Source organism: Lissotriton vulgaris, chromosome 11 (genome assembly GCF_964263255.1).
Source record: "Lissotriton vulgaris chromosome 11, aLisVul1.2, whole genome shotgun sequence".
Taxonomy (NCBI): Eukaryota; Metazoa; Chordata; class Amphibia; order Caudata; family Salamandridae; genus Lissotriton; species Lissotriton vulgaris.
Window position 1 is genome coordinate 1,037,183,500 of NC_141699.1, and position 22,757 is coordinate 1,037,206,256.

The 22,757-nt window shown below is 43.2% G+C and overlaps 1 protein-coding gene across 1 annotated transcript in view; it reads right to left on the minus strand.

Moving 5' to 3' along the window:
- Positions 1 to 2,610: 2,610 nt before the first annotated feature.
- The window catches only part of CCDC150 (coiled-coil domain containing 150), a 257,953-nt gene continuing 237,806 nt past the window's right edge, over positions 2,611 to 22,757 (minus strand). The window contains exons 25-28 of the mRNA XM_086944366.1: positions 21,694 to 21,855; positions 17,942 to 18,028; positions 10,599 to 10,781; positions 2,611 to 6,192 (exon numbers count right to left, since the gene is read on the minus strand). Of these exons, the coding sequence (XP_086800492.1) occupies positions 6,112 to 6,192; positions 10,599 to 10,781; positions 17,942 to 18,028; positions 21,694 to 21,855 (513 nt within the window). The 3' untranslated portion in view covers positions 2,611 to 6,111. The remainder of the gene's footprint in view (positions 6,193 to 10,598; positions 10,782 to 17,941; positions 18,029 to 21,693; positions 21,856 to 22,757) is intronic.

A 22,757-nucleotide genomic window follows, 5' to 3' on the forward strand; every position in this document is an offset into this window, starting at 1 on the left:
TCCGCACAAGGCTTTAACCCAAGCATCCCTATTGGCACCAGGAGTCGATGTCGACTCGAAAAGATGACCAAAAGTGATCAAAAAGGTAGTCAAAAAATGACCAGAGTACTGCTCTTCCCGGATCTGCGCTTGCTGGCGTGGAAAAAAGAACTGACATCAGCGCGCGAGGGCGGTGTGTAGGTACTCCGACGACGTCATCTGGGCGATCACGACATGGACGCAGAGCCGCAGACGACGCCTACCGACGCGCAAGGGTACTGCTACGCAAAACTTTCCGGATCTAGTCTGACGCCTGGGGATATTCTAAGGTAAGGAACCTGACACTAGCCTGTTTCTTTCAGATATCCCACCACACCCTAAAATGCTGTTGAGCTTCGAGCACCACTCCCTTAAATGCTATGGTGCTTCTAGAACCCCTCCCTAAAATGCTGTTGTGCTTCTAGAACCACTCCCTAATATGCTGTGGTACTTCTAGCACTACTCCCTAAAATGCTGTGGTGCTTCTGGAACCACTCCTTAACATGCTGTGGGACTTCTAGCACCACTCCCTAAAATGCTGCGGTACGTCTAGTACCACTCCTTAAAATGCTGCGGTACTTCTAGCACTACTCCCTAAAATGCTGTTGAGCTTCTAGCACCACTCCCTAAAATGCTGTGGTACCCCGAGAACAACTCCCTAACATGCTGTGGTACTTCTAGCACTACTCCTAAAAATGCTGTGGTGCTTCTAGAAACACACCCTAACAACGCTGGGGTACTTCCAGCACCACTCTCTAAAATGGTGTGGTACTTCTAGCACCACTTCCTAAAATGCTGCGATACTTCTAGGTCACTCCGTAAAATGCTGTTGAGCCTCTCGCACCACTGCCTGAAATGCTGTGGTACTTCTAGCACCACTCCCTAAAATGCTGCAGTACTTCGAGCACCACTCCCTAAAATGCTGCGGTACTTCTAGCACCACTCCCTAAAATGCTGTGGTACTTCTAGCACCACTGCCTAAAATGCTGCGGTACTTCTAGCACTATCCCTAAAACGCTGTAGAGCTTCTAGCACTACTCCCTAAAATGCTGTGGTGCTACCAGAACCACTGCCTAACATGCTGTGGTACTTCTAGCACTACTCCCTAAAATGCTGTGGTGCTTCTTGAACCCATCCCCAACATGCTGTTGTAATTCCAGCACCACTCTCTAAAATGGTGTGGTGCTAGCACCACTCCCTAAAATGCTGCGGTACTTCCAGCACACTAAAACACTGTGGTACTTCTAGCACCACTCCCTAAAATGCAGTGGCCACTCCATAAAATGCTGCGGTACTTTCAGCACCACTAAAACACTGTGGTACTTCTAGCACCACTCTCTAAAATGCTGTGGTGCTTCTAGCACCACTCCCTAAAATGCTGTGGTGCTTCTAGCACCACTCCCTAAAACGCAGCAGTGCTTCCAGCACCACTCCCTAAAATGCTGTGGTACTTTTAGCACCACTCCCTAAAATGCTGTGGTGCTTTTAGCACCACTCCCTAAAATGCTGTGGGTGGTTCTAGCACCACTCCCTAAAATGCTGCGGTGCTTCTAGCACCACTCCCTAAAATGCTGCGGTTCTTCTAACACCACTCTGTAAAATGCTGCGGTGCTTCTAGTACCACTCCCTAAAATGCTGTGGTTCTTCTAACACCACTCTCTAAAATGCTGTGCTACCACCAGGCTCCTGGACAGTTCACAGTTTCCAGACCCAGCCTCATGCATGGATAACTCCTTAAGGACAGATGAGGACTCTGCCCGAAGCATGCACCAGAAGCGCAGCCTTAATTAGGATGTGACCATTCACATGTCAAGCCCAAAGCAGGCCTTGGGACTGCTTACAAAGCAACAAATGGTGGAACTGCCGATCAGGCTGATGTCTGCCACGTGCAGATGGGCTGGAATAATATAATTTAGATGTCCCTGGTGATCAACAGTATGCCCCTGGCTTTGTGTACCTACTTTAGCTTAGAGAGAGCACACTGCCAGCAGAGCATGGATTCTTACAGCAAGGACACTGGACCGAATGGCTATGTGGCAAATGAAATAAAGAGGTGACAGCAGTCAATCAGTCCATCAGAAACAGAAGGTGCCACACATGAGATCAGGCTTCTTGACAGCTGTGAAGGTTTTAGTGCCTATGTTATGTGCATATTTGTTTTCCTGTGTGTTGTCTCTGTACATGTGAGCCTGTATGTGTTGTCTGAAAGCACAGGTGCCTTTATGTGTGATGGCAGTGTGCATTGATGCTGTTGGTGTGTTTTGTGTGCATCAGTGCCTATGTGTGTTGTATCTGTGAAAATTGTTGTATTGTCAGCAGGAATGTAGGTTTGAACATGCAGCGTTTGGAAGCCTGCAACCTTCTTGATTTCTACGCATGCTGCAAATGGAGATTTCTGCTAGATAAATGCTTGCTGAGCTTCATTCCTAGATCCAGACCACTGGAAGGTTTTTCTAAAATTTAAATCTTACAGCATCACAGTGCAGTCGGTTTGCTTTTGTGAATAAAAACAGAAAACAGCGAACATTTTTACAAAATTAAATACTGTTTAATAATTTAATTCAACATACAAACACTTGATGACAACCAGAATGTAAAATGATATCACACTGTGGCCCTAAAACGATAAGAATTCCAAAATAGGCACATCTTAAGGCCACTTCTGTAAAAAAGTTTTTTGTGATCAATCTATAAATAAGCTGATAGATTCATGAAAAACACCTCCAGTTATATTTAAGTCTAGAAACATCTTATGTCTGTATTATAGTCACCAGGAAGAAACGTCTTTGACCTTTGCTCTTTTGCTTTATTTCAGATATGGAATAGATTGGGGAACTGACCTTGCTCACCTGCTGATGGCACTCAAAGATCAGATAGTTTGCCTGGGAGATCTGCAAATATCTAGGCTTCCATACACCTGTAAAGCCAGGTACAAAGAACCTATGGAATTCACCTTAATAGTGAGGTAGCTTAGAGTCAAAAACCGCCAGAGTTGTGCAAAATGTGATACTAATATGGCACTTGGCACAGTGTTAGGTAGTCATATGAACATTGATTTTTGATATAGACCCCAAAAACCTGACCTCCTGTTTTAATGGGTGGAGGTTAAATAGTTTGTGCTGGAGCGTAGGAGGCCATCAAAAGCAATGCGGCACAGAGATCTATTATTGGGGTCGTCTGTATGTCATGGCAGCTGGAGCACCTATATGGTAGCCACCATCAGCATGCGCCGGGGAGCAAATTTCCAAAGAGGACCAGATGAAAACCCAGAAGAAACGGAAATTTAATTAAATAAAAAATAAAAAAATCACTGGGTCCAAATTGCAATTTGAAATTTTGTTTTAGGTTTATAGTTTGACTTTTTATCCAGATTCTGTTTCACTTTTCTATGGAGATTCAGTATTATGCTCAATGACACAATTTCTTGACAGTGTTAACATTGATTGTGTGTATTATAGGTGTCTCAATAGTGCCACACCTAGGGGCCGATTATGATGGCGGACGGACCTGAGTCCGTCCGCCACCATAGAGTAGGAGGGACCGTCTGCAGGGGCTGCGGCGGTCCCTCCGTGCAGATTAGGATGTGACCGCCAGGGTGTCCCATGTGCACCCCCCAACCCCCCTTCACCAAGGGGGCCCGCAACGGGCCCCCGAAGTCAAAGTCTGTATGCTTTTCCACGGCGGAAAAGCCACCATGGAAAAGCATATGATAATATGGCTGGCGGTGTCTGATAGACACCGCCAGCCATGTTAGAGCTTTTCCGCCACGGCCAGAAGGCGCCCGCAGCGGAAGAGCTGCGAACGGATTTTGAGACCCACCGCCATCCTAATTTGGCGGTGGGTCTTTTGTGCCTCTGCAGCGGTTTCCCCGCATCCACCAGCTCGGAGGATGAGGGAAAACCGCGATCCTAATCGAGCCCCTAATGTCTAATGTTAAATAAAATCGGGTTTTAAATTGGCATGCCCTAGCTAAGTAAGCAAGGTTAAAGATCCTAAGACCTGCTCTGCAGGACTGTAAAGACCCTTGGCATGGGAACAAGGAACGATGGGGCGAGCCGTATGGGTAGTGGCTTTAGCTTTAAGGATGTACATCTTCTCATTTAAAAGGCAAGCCAGGATTAAAGGTGTGCAGCCACTACAAAGTGAAAGGTACCTAATGCTTGAGTTATGTTTGCACACTCTGGTTTCTCTTCAACAGAGTCATCATTTGGAATCTACAAGATGAGCATGGCCGCTCTACCCGCATACTGAAATCGATTAAACATCAGTCAGCGGACAGCAGTCAAGTTCAACACAGTTGTCCTCTGGTAAATCGGAACCAGGGTTAGCATATGGGATTAAACACAACAGTAGCAGATTGAGTTCAATCCAGTTGTGGGGGAAGTGGGACACACTAGGAGTTGTGACTGGCCAGACTTATGGATGACAACAAAATTAGCGCTTCTCTAGTTCAGACAATTACGGTTGCATTTTGTAGACACAATGGTGCAATTTGACTTCAACTTTTAAGTAGGAAGATTAAAGTTTACTGCAACTGAAACTGTAGAATTAAGTATGGAATAATGTGAACATATCTATAAAAATTGTCCTTCTTGCTCTCTGGTATGCGATGTCACCCCAGTGCCTTATACCCAAACCTAGATTCAGTTCAAACCCCCCTTGAACTGTATTTGGTCATGCTGCCTTTAAACAACTTTTGGATGACAAGATGCTGACACAATGTTCACTATGTATTTCACCCATCACTCAGACAATCCGGCTGTAAGTCTAGAGGACATTGATTCCTTCAGTGATGGAAGCCCAAATACCGGCTAACTGGGTTGCCTCCTTGGTCATGGATTAAGGGCAATCCTACGGGGAAGATTGGTTAAGGATCTCAGGCAAGTTCCTATTAGTTCAGCTCAAGAAGAAAAAGGCACATGGCTGTGTGAGCTTTTGGTGCTCACTAGCGAATCACACATTCTTCGGTCTAAGGCACCATATTTGTTAGGTGTCATTGTACACAAATGCCACAGACCAGGGTTTTCCAAAGTTGGTACTGCAGGGCCGGATCCATGCCAGATTTTTGGCATATCCCCATGCAGATAAATGTAGTTATCTTAAAAATCTGGCATGGATCTGGCCGTTCACGATTGACTTTGGAGAACCCTGGCATTAACCATCAAACTTGCAAACCAAAGACACCAACTTTGCCTCAACGAATCACAATTTCAGGTGAACAAAACCCTGCGCTGACCACTGTCTGGATGAAATGGAGGCTTGGATGGTGAATGGTTTTCTTTGACAAGATAAGCTATAGAAAAGTCAGGTTTCACTTGGGCCCCCAAGCCAATCATGTGCAGCTCTTCCTGAACAATCAGTTCTATGCTCATTTGTACACCACCATTCCTCCCAGATAAAAGTTAGGGGCAATTTATCATTGCTTCTATAAGGAAACAAAGTGAGGTGACTGCAGTGTAAAATCATGCATATTTCTGTAATACCACTCGAGCGGACTAAGATGATGAACTTTGTTTGAATGGCTGATATCTTTCACTGACACTACTGGACGTAAACATCACTTATTTGGTAACGAGATACCAACTCGCCCACTAGCATTCCGGCAAAAAATAATTTTGTAGTCTCTGATTTAAGGCAAAGAATTCTACAGTGCCCGATGTGTGGCCAAACAAGGCTTTCGGTGGGATTGCAGGTTTGAGTAGCTCTGTCATTCAAGGTGGCTTCAACCAAGCAAGCCTATCTGAGCCAAAGGCCTAATGCACCATTAACAGGCATACCTTCCAGATACCTAAATTAAGATGCAATTCTTAGTTCTAGAGGAACATTCAGCAAAGCCAGTTAAAATCAAGCATATCCTATCTTTTTTATTATTATAGAGAAACGTGTAGACTAAAACTGATCTATATGATGTTGATGTCCAATACTATTATCCAGCTTTGAATGATAACATTTGGTCCGGGTTTCGAAAGTGCAATGACCAGCGTCTGCAAGAATAGGACGTTGTGCTCTTAAGATGAAGCAGGCTCAGCAGAAGCCCAAGGGATCTTATTTTCAGCAGGGATGACACGTATGTTCTGTTCAGCCGGATACATCTCAGACATGTCCTTGTTCTGCCTCAGAATGAATTGGCGAGGAATAGTTTTGGAGCTTCGTAGGCCTTTCATCCACTGCATCCTGAAAACAAAGAGAAGACAACATGACATTTAGAGACAAACAGCAGCAAGGTGGACTTTGATGCTGGAACTGCCCACCTATGGATTGAGAAGTTATAGATCACACTGCTAGCCAGTCTGCTTGGACGGCCATCAATACCAGTGAACACTATCCACAATGGTGACAGTTAGTGACAGGAAAAATTACTCAAAGAAATTGGACTCCACAGAGTTACTACCCTGAAAGCCAGATAAACATAAATATGACTCAATTTAATTTTAGAAGGTAAAGGAAAATCCTTTTATGTACATATGTATCATTGCTACAAACCCACTTTCACCCACTCTTATATATCAAAGAGTTGGTGAAAGCGACTGTAGTAAAGATCACATTGCACTCTGTTGTGCTTGTTTTGCTAGGAGATTATGGACGGAGCGTTGAAACTTTTCAGATACTCACCCCCAGTCACAGATCTCGGTTGAATCCATCATCTTTCTTTAGCTCACTTCGCCACTCCAGTTCAGACCCAGCCATATGCAAATCAGCCTTGACCCTGTTCCTCATGGGAACAGTCCAGCCCGAACTGCCAAGCCTGGTCTTTCCTGGATCAGAAACAAGCATCCTGGGACTGGTTTTGGGGAAATAACCCTCATCAGTCAAGCTAGCTTGAATACAGTGGTAAAGTGAGCAAGAGACCCATATCTGGCCATACCCTGCTAACTTAAGGCGAACAAAGCAAGCAAAAGGAGATGATAGACAGAGTGCTGAAACATTTCAGACACTCTCCCCCAGTCACAAATCTGGATAAAATCCATCATAGTTCTTTAGCTCACTTCCCCACCCCAGTTCAGACCCAGCCATATGAAAATCAGCCTTTTCCCTGTTCCTCATGGGAACAGCCCAGATCGAAGGCTTCCCTGGACCAGAAACAAGCATCCTGGGACCGGTTTTGGGGGTAACACCCCTCATCAGTCAAGCTAGCTTGAATACAGTGGCAAAGTGAGCAAAAGATCCACTTCTGGGCATACCCTGCCAGTTCCACTTATCGCTAAAAAAGGAACATCTCCTTCTGGGGTCAAGTGGATTTACCGGATGTGACACCCAGATACTATTGGGGTAAACACAACTAGATGGAAGTTGGTTTTGATTAGTTTGGCTGACATGATATCCTCATGTACATTTTTGTCAGCTTAAGAGAATCTTGGGGGATCGGTTCAAATTTTCTCCTGATATCAGTAGAATCTGTGCCAAGTGAGTGACATATAATGTTGGTGACCACTGACTAACAAGTGCTTTACCTGTCATTGTATTGATGGAGTATCTGAGACAAGATACTTTTGATGTTAAGTTGCTTTCAAAAATATTGCATTGGATACTGAAGGAGCAGGACTTGGGTCATTCAGAAAATTAGTAAGCCTTTTGACAAAGTTGAACAATTCATTGGGTTTATTCTTTACTCTTTAAATGCTGAGATTTTGCATTGATAATGTCTGCATTGAACTGTTTATTCTTTTAACTAAATTCCAGTATTGCTTTTACTTAATCAGAGTATTCTATGGTTTGATATATATGCATCGGCTGATAAGTTTTCCTGAACCAAATGATTGGTCTCCAATATTAAGTAGTTGCCCTTGTGATAAACAGTCTCAACAAACAACTATGCATGCGGTTTTATTCTGTAAATTGTATGTAACGCAAAGAAAAAGATGGATTTTACCTGTTTTACGATTGTTAGGATTGAGACAATGTAGGTCATCGTTTTTAGCATTGCAATTTTTAGATAAGGAATGTTTTGCAAAGTCAATAGCATCTTTTCTGCAAAGTATTGTCAATTACAGGAAGAGAATTATTATTTGAAATTCACTGGAGAGGACAAAATGAATTTGTAAATTACTGGTGGAATTAATCATTGTATCCCTGAGTAACTCAATTTAAAGGCACCTGGTATACTTTTTGCTATGTAATTCTGCTGTTTTAAATTATTTGCTTTTATGATTTTATCTACAAAAATCAAACAAAGCTGGCATTGATTGACTGATTGATTGATTGATATATATGTAAAGAGCTCTGCTACCCTTTTGGGTTTAGAATCTACTACCCTATATACATTGTTCTAAATTAATTAAACTACTTACCAGTTGGCATCACCCTCAGATAGATCAAAAGTCTTGAAACCCTTGCCAGCAGCATATATTGGGAGTCCTGGTTGTGTGGGAGTGTACGCAAAGTCAATGCTCTTATTACCAAGATTACCAAGAAAGGAGAAAAAAAAATACAAAAATGTGTAGGATGTGTGCAAGCTTGAAGATTTCCACCCCTCTCAAATGTAGAGGAAGCAAAGGCTTTCTGAAAACCATGGGGAATATTGAGGGAACAAGGTGCATGCACACCTATACTTTAAGATTGTTGAAAAAGCCATACCGGTGCTGTACTAAGACACTCTGGTTCCTTCTCACACCGTGAGTAATGGCACAATAGTAAAGAGACAGGGGGGGGCAGGGAGCATAGGTGATCGTTTAATTGATGCTCCCAGAGCAGCAATGTATCCTAATTTTTTAAAGCATGAGACTTTACATCAAAATAGTAGTAAACAACCAAAGTGAGCTGGGGCACTCTAGCTGGAGAATGGAGGTGCAAGACTAAAAAGAACTGTATTTTACTCAAAGCCTATCTAATGCAGAGATAGGCTTTAATAATGCCCCTTGATCCATATGTAAATCTTATACAATGCAGTCTTCTGTAGCTTGGCTAAAATTCCATGTATACCATAAGACTCAACTGCATGTGGATGGTCCCTCCAACCATTTGGATCATCCCACTAAGTCTGCAGCATGAGGTGTTTCTGACTACCTTGATTGCTATGTTACAGGCCCACAGAGTGCACATTTTTCTCTGCTTTTAGACTGATGCTTCAAGTCTAATAAAATACAGCAGACACGAAGTTGGAAGTGCGAGCAAACTACCTCCCCGCGCACCCCTCTTTTCCCTTCCTATACTCACTTTTTCTTCTCCAGCTTTTCACTTACCTTCACTCCTATAGTAGGACAGAAGTAAGGGGTGCATCCGATCATGTAAACTGAAACTGGTACCACAATCAGGTACGACCAGCTGGGGATGTTACCCCGTGAAAGGAAAGCGATGTTAAAATGTATGTGTAAAATTCTTAATAAATTACTTTGGAATAAAAAATAAAGTGGAGATAAATAAAGAAGCTAAATGTGCAATTAAACATATTTTTAAAGTACTGTAAATGTGTAGGAATTTGAAATTGGAGGCTAAAAATGTAATTAGTATCCTTAGATTTATTTGTGGGAGCAGTGCAGGTGTATCAAACAGAATATAGTATGGATGATGAGTGGCATCAATTGAATTTAGAAAAGCTCCAAACTTTCTATTAAAATTGAGTTTATTTATTTATGTGTTTGCAAATTAAATAAAATGTGTCATTGTGTGAGTATTTGTTTGATGAATGTTTTTTTCCGGCAATCTTTGTGCGTTCTTTTGCGGTTCAAATCATCGACAATGCTTAGTCCGGGGTCCCCAGTAATGATTCAGTGGGGGGGGGGGGGGCGCACCGGTTCCAATTCAGTGGGGGCCCCCTGGGTCCAGTAATGATTAAGTGGGGGTGCCCAGAAGTAAAAATATTTGAGACCCACTGAAATACAGTAGATTTCATTGACATCTATCAATTTTCCAAGCATGTGGTGCATGGTATTTCCGTCTACACATCTGTACTCCAAGCCAGGAGTGTGCACAATATCTTTTTACCAGGACTACAGTATAGTGCCCCTCTCTGACCCAGGATTTGCACACCATGCCTAGCAGGTGACTGGTTTGACACACCATACCCACCAGGCGCAGGGTGACTTATCCCTGGGCAGTTACCTCCGGCTTGCAGTGTTGAGGTTTTCGTACTCTGTCCTCAGATGTATGCAGTATTCAAAATTCAGCATTTGTTACTGATGATGTGTACATCAAGGCAACAATGGTCTGAGTCTCTCTCCAACCAGGATTCACACCACAAGGCAATCAGTGTTGAGTCTCCATGCCCTCAGTTCAGTTGTCTAAGCCTGCAAGTGGAGTCTCTCTGGCCTACAGTCAATGTGTGGCACAACCATCTGTCCTGGATCAGTGCATCTGGTCTATTATAACTCTCAATGCTGCAAAACAGGTCTCTAAGGGTACAGCAAGTGCAATCATTGCACACAAATTGATAATGCAAACCTACAGCATACAAGGGCTTTCTGCCCCACCTTTGAACTGCTAAGCCTAAAGTAAATACGCATAGCATTCTGACTCTGCTTTAGCACTCTGTCGTACATGGCATCTGTGCTCCAGCAGGGGCCTATGGTGTTAGAGGTTTTCTCCACAACAGGATTGGTACAGTGTGCAGTATTTTTTCCTCTGCTTTAGGCCTACCATCATACCTTTAATTCCCGGCTTAATATGCTCAGAAAATCCTTGTTCCCCTCTCTCGTGGCCTCAGTCTCTCTCAAGGTCTCCTCGCTGCAGGATGGTGTACAACGATGCTTGGTCTGCATCATCTCTAGCTTCAAGCTGTCAAACTTAGTTGTGAACCATCGATGAGCTTCCTCCAGGTTAAGTGAGATCTAGGGAGGCAGAAGAAATAATGAATCATTGGAGCATGGTGTGTGAGGACCAAAGAAAGGGGAATAATGGGGGTACGAGGCTCAACAGTGGCAGGATGGGCCCGAAGGCTCTTCCAATACAGGTTCGAGAGGAATTGTAAGATGTTAAAGCTAGTGAGCTCCATGCTAATCGTTGGCAGTAGTTTGAAGCAAGTCATATCATGGAGGATAAGGGACTTGTCTTTAACTCCATCGGTGCGGCGCATTTTCCCGCTGTGCGCTGAAGATGTGAAAATCCCGCGGTTCATGACGAGCTCAGCTCGTCATTAGCGTACGAGAGGTGTACTTCATGACGAGCTGAGCTCGTCATCAGCGTCGAAGGGGTTAGTAATCCTGGCAATCTTGGTCCATTTGCTCTACTAATTCTACAAACAACATGGACTATCTACCCAACTCAGTAAAATCATTGGAAACTGCATCTTAGAGAAAACGTGCAAGGCCAAGAGTCCCATATAACTTCCCTAGACTTCACCAAAGGTGATGGGCAGAGTGCCTGAATTATTGAATTAATATAAACCACTGGTAATCACTATAGGACTCATTCAAGCCCATTGGGTTTAGCTTGTCTGTACTATTACAGACAAGCACCATCCATAGGGAAATCAGCATTGGTGCCACCCCACAAGAGACTCATAACGTTTTTGCTTTTCTCAGTACAACATTCTCAGTACAATATCCATGCCTCCAGCGTCTCGATGAGGTTGAAAGATGTCTGGGGTGCTTGTGCTCTCCTTCAAATGTGATATTATGTGGCAGTTGGGTTAGAAAATTACTGCAGCCCGAACACGGCGGATTTGCATAGGGTAGCCAGTCTGTAGTGACACAGCAAGCAAAAAACTACGCCCAGAGCAATTATCAGTGGCTGACATTTATTCAAGCACATCGCCCAGCGGCGGCCGCTGCAGGTAAGAGCGGTGGGGCCGGCTTGGGGAGGGGGGGGGGGGGGTGGATTTTGAGAGAAAACCACAAGGGAAAATTAAATAAATAATTATTTTTCCCTCGTGGTCTTCTCTCGGAACCCCCCGCAGCCGCCCCACCACTCTTACCTGCAGCAGCCGCAGCAGACTTCGCCCATCACTAAATTGTTTTATTCAGTTAAACACCCTAGGTGCAAGGTGTAAAACTGGACCAGGGTGCTATAGCTCACTCTGAGAACTAAAAATGCATTTCTCTGATAAGGACCAAAAAGGCTGAACAGTAAGTGGTATAAGAAATGATTATCTTCAGCTAAGATAAAGGGTGAAAGGGAAACAAACTGAATCAAAGTATCAGTTTATGCAGATGGCATGTAGTTCCACTCGTTGAATTCATAAATACAAGTGAACAAAGCACATTTTGGTATGTCTCTCACTTTTGAGGCAATGCTTTCCGATGACTGACTAAATCCGCCAAGAAGGTTCTTCTTGCCTGCTAAATGGACAATCGTGCTCCACAGCTTATAACCATGCCAGTTGGTCTTCCCTGCACAGGACCGACCATGCTATACTGGGGTTTTATTAACCACCAGCGTCCCCTAGAGAGAGTGTGAAAAGGGACAAGAAACAGCCTATAAATACATGACATCTACATGGAGCCAGGACCTTCTTAGGCATCAATGTTTATCGATTAAAATCCATGCAAAATGATCATCCCAACCACAAATTGGTTGACACTTTACTCGCGGACTGGGTGGAATTATGTATTTTTAAAATTGCAGTCTTTACAACAGACCATTGGAAAAGAGCACTGGTCCATCACCCGCCTGGTAAGTCTTTAGCCATACATTAATGGATTGTATTGTGCAGTATGTACTGCTGTTCAATAATTTCCTGCTCTTGGGTGACTTTAATTTGCATGGGGTAAATTCAACGGATACTGATCTCATTCAACTCCTAATGGACATGGAGATGATCTGGCCCCAACAAATAGTGACAGGCCCCACACATAAAGCATGCCGCACCTTAGACCTTAACTTTACCAACCCTCTGAGAATTAGGCATGAACTCCAACTTCCCCTTACCTGGTTGGATCCCTACGTGATCAAGCTTCAGATTTCAAGCAAAAACGACCCTACCAGGTCCAGTAAAGGGACCAGCAAAGTGAGGAGGCAACAAAAGGAGTTCCCACCTGTCACCTTCTCTAAAATCTTATTGAGGCCATACCATACAAAGACATAAACTCAGTCTTATCTGCATGCCACGGCTCCCTTACGCAGGCTTTTGCAAATATCACACCTTTTAAACAAATTTCATTCATCTTAACTAGAGGCCCCGTCCCCTGGTATTTACACAAACTATGCTTGGAAAAATCAAAGTGCAAACAGTTGAAACATTGAAAGCGTTGGACCAAATCCTCTTCTGGCATAAAAGCTTATAGAACTATGCTCTTTAGCTACCACAAAAGGATTAAAGTTGCCAGCAAACACCACATAACAGATAAAATCAACAAGGCAGGAAATTCCTCAAAATAACTTTTTAAAGCTCTGAATGCATTTGTGAAATCTCAATCTTGCAATCGATCTATCCGGGCCTCTCAAACATTATGCAACTTACTGGCAGATTTTGCCGAAGGAAAGATCAATACTGTCTATGAGAACTTTCCCATCGATCACCGACAGTTGGAAGATTAAGTTGACTTCAACTTGTACCTGCCCGCCCCCTCCCCCCCCATTGGCTCCTCACTGGACCTATGCCCCCTCACAGGATCACTTCCTGCTAATCCTATGCTATTATGCCATCCGTTATGGTATGGCTCTCTACAACCTTTTTTTGGGATCAGCTAAGGTTCCGTGAGAGTGGAAGTCTGCCCAAGTGTCTCCTATTCTAAAAAAGCCCACCGCCAACCCCCAAACTTTTTCCAACTAACAACGATTTTGCTAATTCTCTGGTTAGGAAACCACACAAATAAAAAACTAGCCGTTTTCCTGGAAGAACATAAGATCCTATATCCCTCACAATCGGGTTTCAGAGTGATGCACAGTAGTAAGACTGCACTAGTGGCAGTCACTGCCACCATCAGACTGTCACTAGATACTGGAACCCTAGCCATGCTGGTATTACTGGATCTATCAGCTGCTTTCGATCCGGTCTATCATACGATCTTAATCTGCAGACTGTACGACTCCTGCATATACAGTAGAGCGCTACACTGGCTCCTGGACTTTCTTGTTAACCAAACCCAAACTATCTTGCTAGACTCTTTCAATTCTCAAATGATGCTGGCCAACAAGGGATTCCCGCTGGACTCTTACCTGAGTTTGACATTATTTATTATCTACATGCCTCCCCATGCAAAAATCGTCAGATCATGCAGATTCAGGTTCGTATTGTATGCAGTCGATACCAAACTTGTCATCTCCTTCGGGCAGGGCCCGGATAAGGTTAATTCTTTGTTCGCAGATGAATGAGGGAATTTGCTAACTGGATGACCAGCAACTGTCTCCAATTAAACAGTGATAAGACCGAGATAGAGTTATTTGGAAAGGTTCAAGAACGCTGATAGGCAGATTGGTGGCCAGACAAATTAGGCCCCTGGACAGTCGATATCCATGACAGATCAGGTCAGCTTTACCTGTGGCTCTTGCTTTGCCACAATGCGCATACTAAGAAAGGTCTTCCTTGGCTCCCCTCCACCTCAAAAAAACCCTAGTCCAAGTGTTGATCACGAGTCGCTTGGACTACGGAAATGAGCTGCTAGTGGCAGTAAATGACACGTTGCAGTCTAAGTTCCAAGTTTTGCAGAATACAGCTGCTCGGCTGACTTGCAATCTCCCTTCACGCTCCTCCTCTGCACCCATTTTGAAAGCCTTACATTGGCTGCCAATCAGGTAACGCACCATCCTTAAGCTATGTTGCTTGACCGACAAGGCACTAACTAACTTGTTGCCATCTTACCTGCACTCCAGACGATGCTACCACCAGCACACTAGACTGCTCAGGTCCACAAACAAAGCTTAATTAAGGATACCTTGCATCCTCACTTCCAGATTTGAAACCTTCTCCTATCTCACCCCACTGTACTGGAATAAACTTCCTCTGAAAATTCGTATGTGCCCAGAACATGCCAAGTTCAAAAGAATCCTAAAGATGTGGTTATTCTAACTGCTCTATACCAACCCGGTGTAGCTAAGCGTTGACATACACTTCCGTAAGTTGTTGCGCTATAGTAAGAGGCCATAACATAACAAATGAGACATGTGTCATCATTGTAATGACTAATCCCTATTGAAAAATGGTCCCTGGGGTCACACATCACTGAGTGTTAGCAAACATATTTAAAACCAAAAGAAACCTCGTAACTGCTTCCAGTAGGTGTGAAGGGCGCATTGCAGAGAATAAATCTTTAGATAGGCATGGAACATGGAAACCCTGCAGGAAACTTGGCTGCCCAGTAATTTTATGAAGGACAGTGCCTGAGATGGACGTGTGCAACTATCCCAAAATTGTCTCATTCTCAATAGTGTAACAATGATACATCTGACTGATTGTTCAAGGTATCCCCAATGAACAGACTTCTCCTTGAAGGAATGTGCAAACACTTCCTGAAGTCCACACAGAGTCCCGTAAATTTGAAGAAGACTGGATTTCTCACAGACTTACTGGTGAGCATCTTGGTGGCAATCCGTAGCCAAGAAGTAGGGCTAAATAAAAGGGTCATTTTCTACCTTTGATAGTGCTCACCTACCGACATGATTTAGGGAAAAGGATAGTGTTTCCTGTGCAACAGATGTCAATTGCAGAATCTGGGCTAGGGTAACCAACTTGATTGTATATGTCTCCAGACTCTGCCCTCTCGAAGACAAACTCTAAAAAGAAGACCAAGAGGCTCTTGATGTGATGGATATGGAGGATAAACAGCAACTTAAATGTCTAATTGGAAGTTCTGGACACTCTTGATCTTAAATTTCTCAACATCAAGAGTAGAGAAGTACAAGAGTCTTGTGTTGAATTCTGCAATATCAACAAGAAGTTGACATTGCAGAATTCAACACCCGAGGTAAGATCTGGAGGTCCTGAGGGAGTAAGACTGGTTTACATCTAAGGCAAACACTGGCCATGTTTTACAGGGTACACCACCCATCAATGCAGGCATGCCCTGAATCTAGCTATCACCAGAGAAACAGTATGTCTCATAGTTCCGGTCAATAAGTCATACAGTAGGTGGGAGTAAAAGCCATGAAGGCACCTGAAGGACCTTCAACTGAAACCAATAATAAGTAAATGACACCTGACATAATGGATAAATTACCCAAAAAGAGAGCGAAAATTCCCTTTTTTGGTAGCAGAGAACGCACGCCAATTTGAAACAGCATATCCACATACCACAAAAAAACTTAGGATGACAGTCTTATGTCGACCACAGGAAAGGCACAAAACTGAAAATATTGTAATATTGGGGGAACTATAGCTTTAGAAACATATAAAGCTACACAAGGGAAACCATCACCTCCTGTGCTCCGAGACGTTCAGAAGAGCAATCAAGAAGAACACGTAGCCAGTTAATGATACTGGGTATGCAACTCAAGGCAATTATGATAACAGACTCAGAAATTATTTTAAGAATTGTCAATAGTGGTGCTCTTCTAATAGCAATCAAAAACTGGCTGATACAGCTCTCTACAATAATCTTTCAACTACATAGCTCCATTTAGAGAGACAATCTAGAGATAAGCGCTCCCAGACAATAGGTAGGAACAAAACAAGAGTGACTATCAGTCCCCAAAGAAAAAGAAAAGAGACAGGAGCAGGAAAAGGGAATGGAAACTACGCTCTGTAGTAATAGGTCTCTAATATGAGTTCTCCTCACTATCAGAATAGTTAATGACAGTTCTGGTTAGGTAACTATAGGTTTTAAGGCCGCCTGAAGACTATTCTGATGAATATTACAATCCCTATCCACAGAATCAGACACAAGGTCAACACACACAAGAGATATCCTTTCAGACAAAAGAACTGAACTTCCTGACAATTGCACGTCTGACCAATAATCAAAATACAAACCTCCACAGAAGGGACAAAGAAGTACCTGAGAGCAGAAAGGAGCCAAACACCTTTGAAAAGATGAGAAAGGAATCAGGTCAAAAGTCGAAATTTAAAAAGAAAAAAGAACCACACATTTCTGCTAAAAAGGACAATGCCCAGAAAGATGGAGATCCTCCTGACCGACCTGGTCTATAGTTCTACTGTATAGTGTTGCAGAGTCTAGAAGCCCTTCTCAAGTCCACTCTGACAACAGAGACCACTGACATCCCTACAAACATACCTGACCACGTGTACATGGTACTCCATCAGGCAGAAGAAGATCTTCCGATGTTCATGAAGGTAATTATATATAAAATTAGTGCTTTCTTAACTGCTTCCTTGCACTGGTTATTCTATCGCTCCTGGATGCCAGGCTGTGCTCAGGGATCGTATTCTATCACTCTAGGTGATTCCACCTGTTTCTAAGCAGTGTAGTTTGGCTGCTTTACAGTGCCACCATTTAACTCTATATAGGACAGTCTGCTTGCTTAACAGTGCTCTTCAGTTGCTTGACAATGCTTCCAGGCACCATAAAATGTTAAATGGGTGTTTAATAAAGCTTCCTTTGCTCGTTGTTACCGGTGACTCAATGTATGGTCTTTCCTGGGTCCTTAACCGGGCTCCCGATGTTGTGGGCCCATGTAGTATTCACTAGCTGTTTAACAATGCTTCCAGGGATTTCAATCCCCTCGGGCTCCGAGAGGCCTTTGTTTAATTTGTTAGAACATTCTGCCCCCTAGAGGCAGAATGTTCTAATAGCCTTATAGCCCTTCGTAGCCTTCGGCTTGGGCCTTTAACACTGGAGCAAGCCTTTAATAGCTGGTATAGCCCGCTACGGGGCTATATTCTTTGTTTACTAAACAATCATACCTAGGGGTAACGATCCGCATGCATGTCTTTGTCGGGTCTCACACTCTCTTTAGCACTTCATGCTTACGCACAGCAATGGAGCGAATCATGTTTAGAGCTAGTCTCCAAACCTTATACAACTCTTCCTAGACATACCATACAGACAAACTACAACCGACCATGCACTCCAAACAGACATTGCATGCTGCAAATACTAGTGCTTTGCGACTTCGTTGGGGATATGAAGTGCTATTGAATGCTAAATTGCAATACCTGTTCCGACTCCACACTGGCATCTTTCAGGGTCTTCTCTGCTGCCTCTTTAAATTTCTTCAGTTTTTTCACTGTGTCTTCCAGGTTCTGGAATAGAGAAGCAGGAATTACACACATTCCAAAGCTTACTCACTTACTATATAAGCAAATACTATGGCTTCTATTAAGAGCTGGCTGGAATTGTATCTTCCAGGGAGAGGGGATACTGCTCTGAGCAACTATGAGTGGTCCAGTGTGACTGGACCCGAAAGTCCTGTGTGCAGAAACAGCGGATGAGGTTTTATCAGGTGCAGATTCACACACAGTAAAACTAGAGACCATCCTCCTGCCCCCCTCCAGCACCATGTGGACAGACCAACATTGTTCCACTTGATAGGACCCAGACTGCTCTTGTCATATGTGGCCTCCCCATGCCCCCACCACCCCTGCTATCCGAGGATGGTAAACGGTGGTGAAATTCCTGGGATTGGGAACCCTCTGTAAAAGGACTTGGTGATCTGAGGTCCAAAACTTTATTCCCCATTCTGTGAAGACAATCTTGTCCATCCTCATTTACTCAAGGGGAGATATCCGCCACCATAGAAAATTCAGGCCTTGGTATCTCCTCCGAGAATTAACCAGGAATTTTTAATGCAGCCCACATTGATCTGACTGTTTCACTTTATTTACACTCCACTGCACTTCACTTACCTTTACATACTTACCTATAAGCCCTAAAAACATTTTTATTCCGTGTTAAAATACAATGATCAGACTAAATATTTGATCAAATATATGATCTCATAATATAGGTTTCACTTTATTCCTTTAGAAAAAGGGCTTATTAAGGAAATTCTACTCGCTGTCATACTTCAGTGCCAGCATCACATCCATCGAAATGTAGTGATGGTGAAAGCCTGTTATGTGACCTTGGCAGAATCACACTACCATTTGTCTGTTGGAGAACCCTAATGTGGTACCTCTAGGAACCCACATCACGCCACAGACTCTCACTGTGTGCTGTGGAAAAGGATCTATGGTCCTGATATCGGGTCTGGCAGTCCATGGACCACAGGACTTGCTGTGGTGGTGGTCTGTCTGCCGGATTTCGACTTTCTGAGTCGTACTGGCGGTGGACCACCAGCTGCACCAGGGAACCGCCATTCCCTGGCGGCGTGGTGGAGGTGCAATATTATAATATGGTGAGCGGGCTGGTGCAGTCCTGTTCAGCATATTTCGAGTTCCTTCACTGCCAACCTTTTTTATGGCAGTGAGCCCGCCACGAAAAGGCTGGCGGTGGGGAAACAAAGGGGGCCCTACAGGGCCCCCATGCCTCCACTGCCATGGGGATGCAGTCTGCCTGCACCCCCAGTTCCAGCCGTGCTGGAACATTTTTTGCCAGGCACCGCCATGGGAAAGGTAAAAGGACCATCCACCTGCACGAGTTGAACTCGTAATCAGGTATGCAGTCTTTGAGCGGCTTTGGCACTGCTGTGCCGGTGGAGAGCTGGCACAGCACCGCCAAAATCGTAATCAACCCGTATGTTATTCCAGACAGAGAAACCTGTCAACAAAGAACCCCATACCGTGTGCTTATAATTAATATTACTTAGTTAAAGTAAGTGCCTCAGTTAAGAAAAAGCAGTGGCTTTGCCAATAGGTCAGGTCTGGCTTTAGAAGAATGTCATATGGTAATGTGAAGGATTACAAGTAAATGACATGGGAATAGATATGTATTTGTGTGGAAGCAAAGAACTGTAGAATAATATTGGTGTAGGTTAAAAAGCCAGGTGACAGAGGCACTGCTAAGCCAGACCTAAATATCCATGTAGTATAATGACTGCTCTCTTCCTATCTGTATGGCTGTCACAGAAAAAGCCCAACTTCCTAAGATACCTGATCCACTTTAATAGCATTCTAACGCCACACGAAAGTTCAAGTTCAGGCAGCTGGGTAAATAAACAAAATGATCACAACTTCTGGAGGGCAAGCACTTTTTTTGTGGAAGTGCACAACTTCAGCCCAATCAAAACTTTGTGCTGTTGTGCAGAGATACTTTCATGCAACATGTATACTAGTCAGTCCATTGCAAACCTAGCGCCACCATTAATGCAAGCACTTCAATTGGGCCTAGATGCTCTAAAAATAATTTGGTGCTGAGCCCTGGCAAACACCTCTTGAAATTAAGCAAAAATCTTACTGCTAAGCCATTTCAAATAAACCTACCTCTATCCTCAATAATGGACAAGGTCACGGATATAACTGTATCTTTTGCAAATCTGCACCAAAAATAAACGATTGACTTTATTGTTAAAAAAGGGAAACATTTTGAAAGACTGCCCTAAACCTTTCTCTGTTTGTACCCATAACATGTGCCCTGTGGGATGTACACAGGCGAGGTTCCATATCAAGCTTCAGCACCAGATCACACTTTCACTTGCTCCGGCGTTCGTGTGCAAGATGATGGTGAAACAGGCACGAAAATCGTACACTTATTTCTCCTAAGCATGTGGTAAGCAAGTCACATGGATTGGTCCGCATGCTAAATTCTGTGGAAAGCATTTTTCACTTATGCGTCACTTGTGTTTCTCACGTGTTTCTATATATCAGTATATTAATGCGGATTCGTGCCGGATATGGCATTTTCACGTGGTCACAAGCTTCAAGAGGTTAAACCAGGTTTGGTTTGTTTGTTATATTCGTGCTTACTTATTTGCTACTGGGTTCTTTATTTGTATATCAGGAAGTTGATCTGGTTTGAGCGGGACACAGTTTTCACCATGATTGTGGTTAGAAGGCCACTCTTGGACCAGATGGTTGGTGTATAATGCTTTGTACAGTCAGGATGTCATAACAGCTGAGTCGGAATTTGGGGCACTGACACGTGGTTTATGCTCAAGGTGTTTGAGCAGATAAAAATTCGGGATTTTTTATGGTCCTTGCAGATGACAACATATTGAGATTAAGATAGTTCTAACTGAATGACTAATCTACCAGAAGAGGGTTACTTTTTCTTTGAAAAAACAATTATATTTTCCTTCAAAAGTTATTAGATATTTATTATTTTTATGGGATTTTTTGTTTGCAGATCAAGATTTAATCCCCTGACGAAGGACTACTCAGTCCAAAATGCAATCAGCGTGGATTATATTACATGAGGGATATTATGCATTTGCAACTGACAAGATGAAAATTACAAATGCACTCAAGGATTAGAACTTTTGCCGTAAATCATATCGTCTAATTACGCCTATAGCACAAAGCAGAGGCTTGAAGGTGAATACCCCCTTCCCCCAACAGTGTTGGAAGGTTGTGAAAAGTTTAAAGTTTCAGAGTAAAGTAGACACAGCGTGCTGCATCTACAGACATCTTTCCATTGTATTATTATTAATCAATCCGGATTTGTAGGGCGCAGCTTATCACCCGCAAGGGTATCCAGGCGCTATGATCCTGCTGCGATAAGTCAAAGAGCCAGGCCATGAGTCCCTTTCTGAATTCCGTGAGAGAGGATGCTGTTCGGAGGTGGAGGGGAAATTTGTTCCAAGACTTGGAGGCGAAGTATGTATAGTAAATGTTAGCCACACAGAGAGGACTCTCTCCAGTTGCTTGTTAAAAATCTTTATTGAAACCAAGGCAAAAATTCTCTTAGTACTGATCAAACCGCTGCCATACTAACTGCACAGGAGTGCCCTTTTACCTTTCATACACAAAGACGACTTGCAAATACCCACAACATTCGTAACACTGGGTTTACTGACGGTCAAGGTCCTCACCTGACACTTTCTCTCCAGCTGATGTCTCTGCTTCCTTTCATCCTGCAGAAGACCTTCGTGGTACTGTTTCAGCTGAACCTCATCTTGATGACATGTTGCCAGCTCCTTGATCTGGCCCTGCAGAGCATTCATCTCGGCGAGAAATTCTTGGATCTTGAGTGCCTGCGGAGGAAGCATTGCAAAATATGGTTCTAGGAAACATCATCATTGTGGATATTGAAAGAATATAGAACATATTGAAAGAATATAGAACATTCAAGCCTAGAAGGACCGTGAACTTGAAATTTTACTGACCTATGTAACAACAGTTAGCAGCAATCTGCTGTATCTGTATGGATGCAGTGCATTGGCTCTTGTTTCATAACTAGCAATGTTTGACAATTACTCCTCGGCTTCTTAGCATCAGAAAACAAAAAATACAGCATTATTTAAAAAGAGGTACGAATTATGTAATCTGAAGAAATTGGAAAACATGGAAAAAACTTCAGGAGAATTTGTTTTTCTTAAATTCAGAGCATTAAATAGGGTCAGATTTCGATCTCGGCGGATGGGTTACTACGTCACAACAGTGATGGATATCGTCTGATGAAATATGAATCCCATTATATCCTATGTGATTTTTAGGTCGGTGGATGGGATATCAGTAACCCGTGATGGAGTAACCCATCCGCCGAGATCTAAATCAGGCCCTAAGTCACTGAGGAAACATTGGTGACAGAGGGAGTTTCTCAAAGAACAATTCATCATCCAACATACGCAATGTAGTCACAAGATATGCCCCGTTAATCTGGTAGAAAGGAAGCGAAATGTTATGATTCTCTCTTCATTCAATCAATCCATCACATTTCTTTATTCGAAATAGAAAAAATATAATAAAAGTACAAGTAAAAGACATAAAACATTTTTTAAAAAAAATTCAACAATCCGAAATGCTGCATGATACATATTCAATAAATAAATAATTAGGTACCCTCCCCTCAGCCAATTCCTTCATAAAACCATAAAAAGAATGACATCACGGGAGACCTATGTTCTCCCAATGCCCTTTGTTGCTCTAAGCCTGG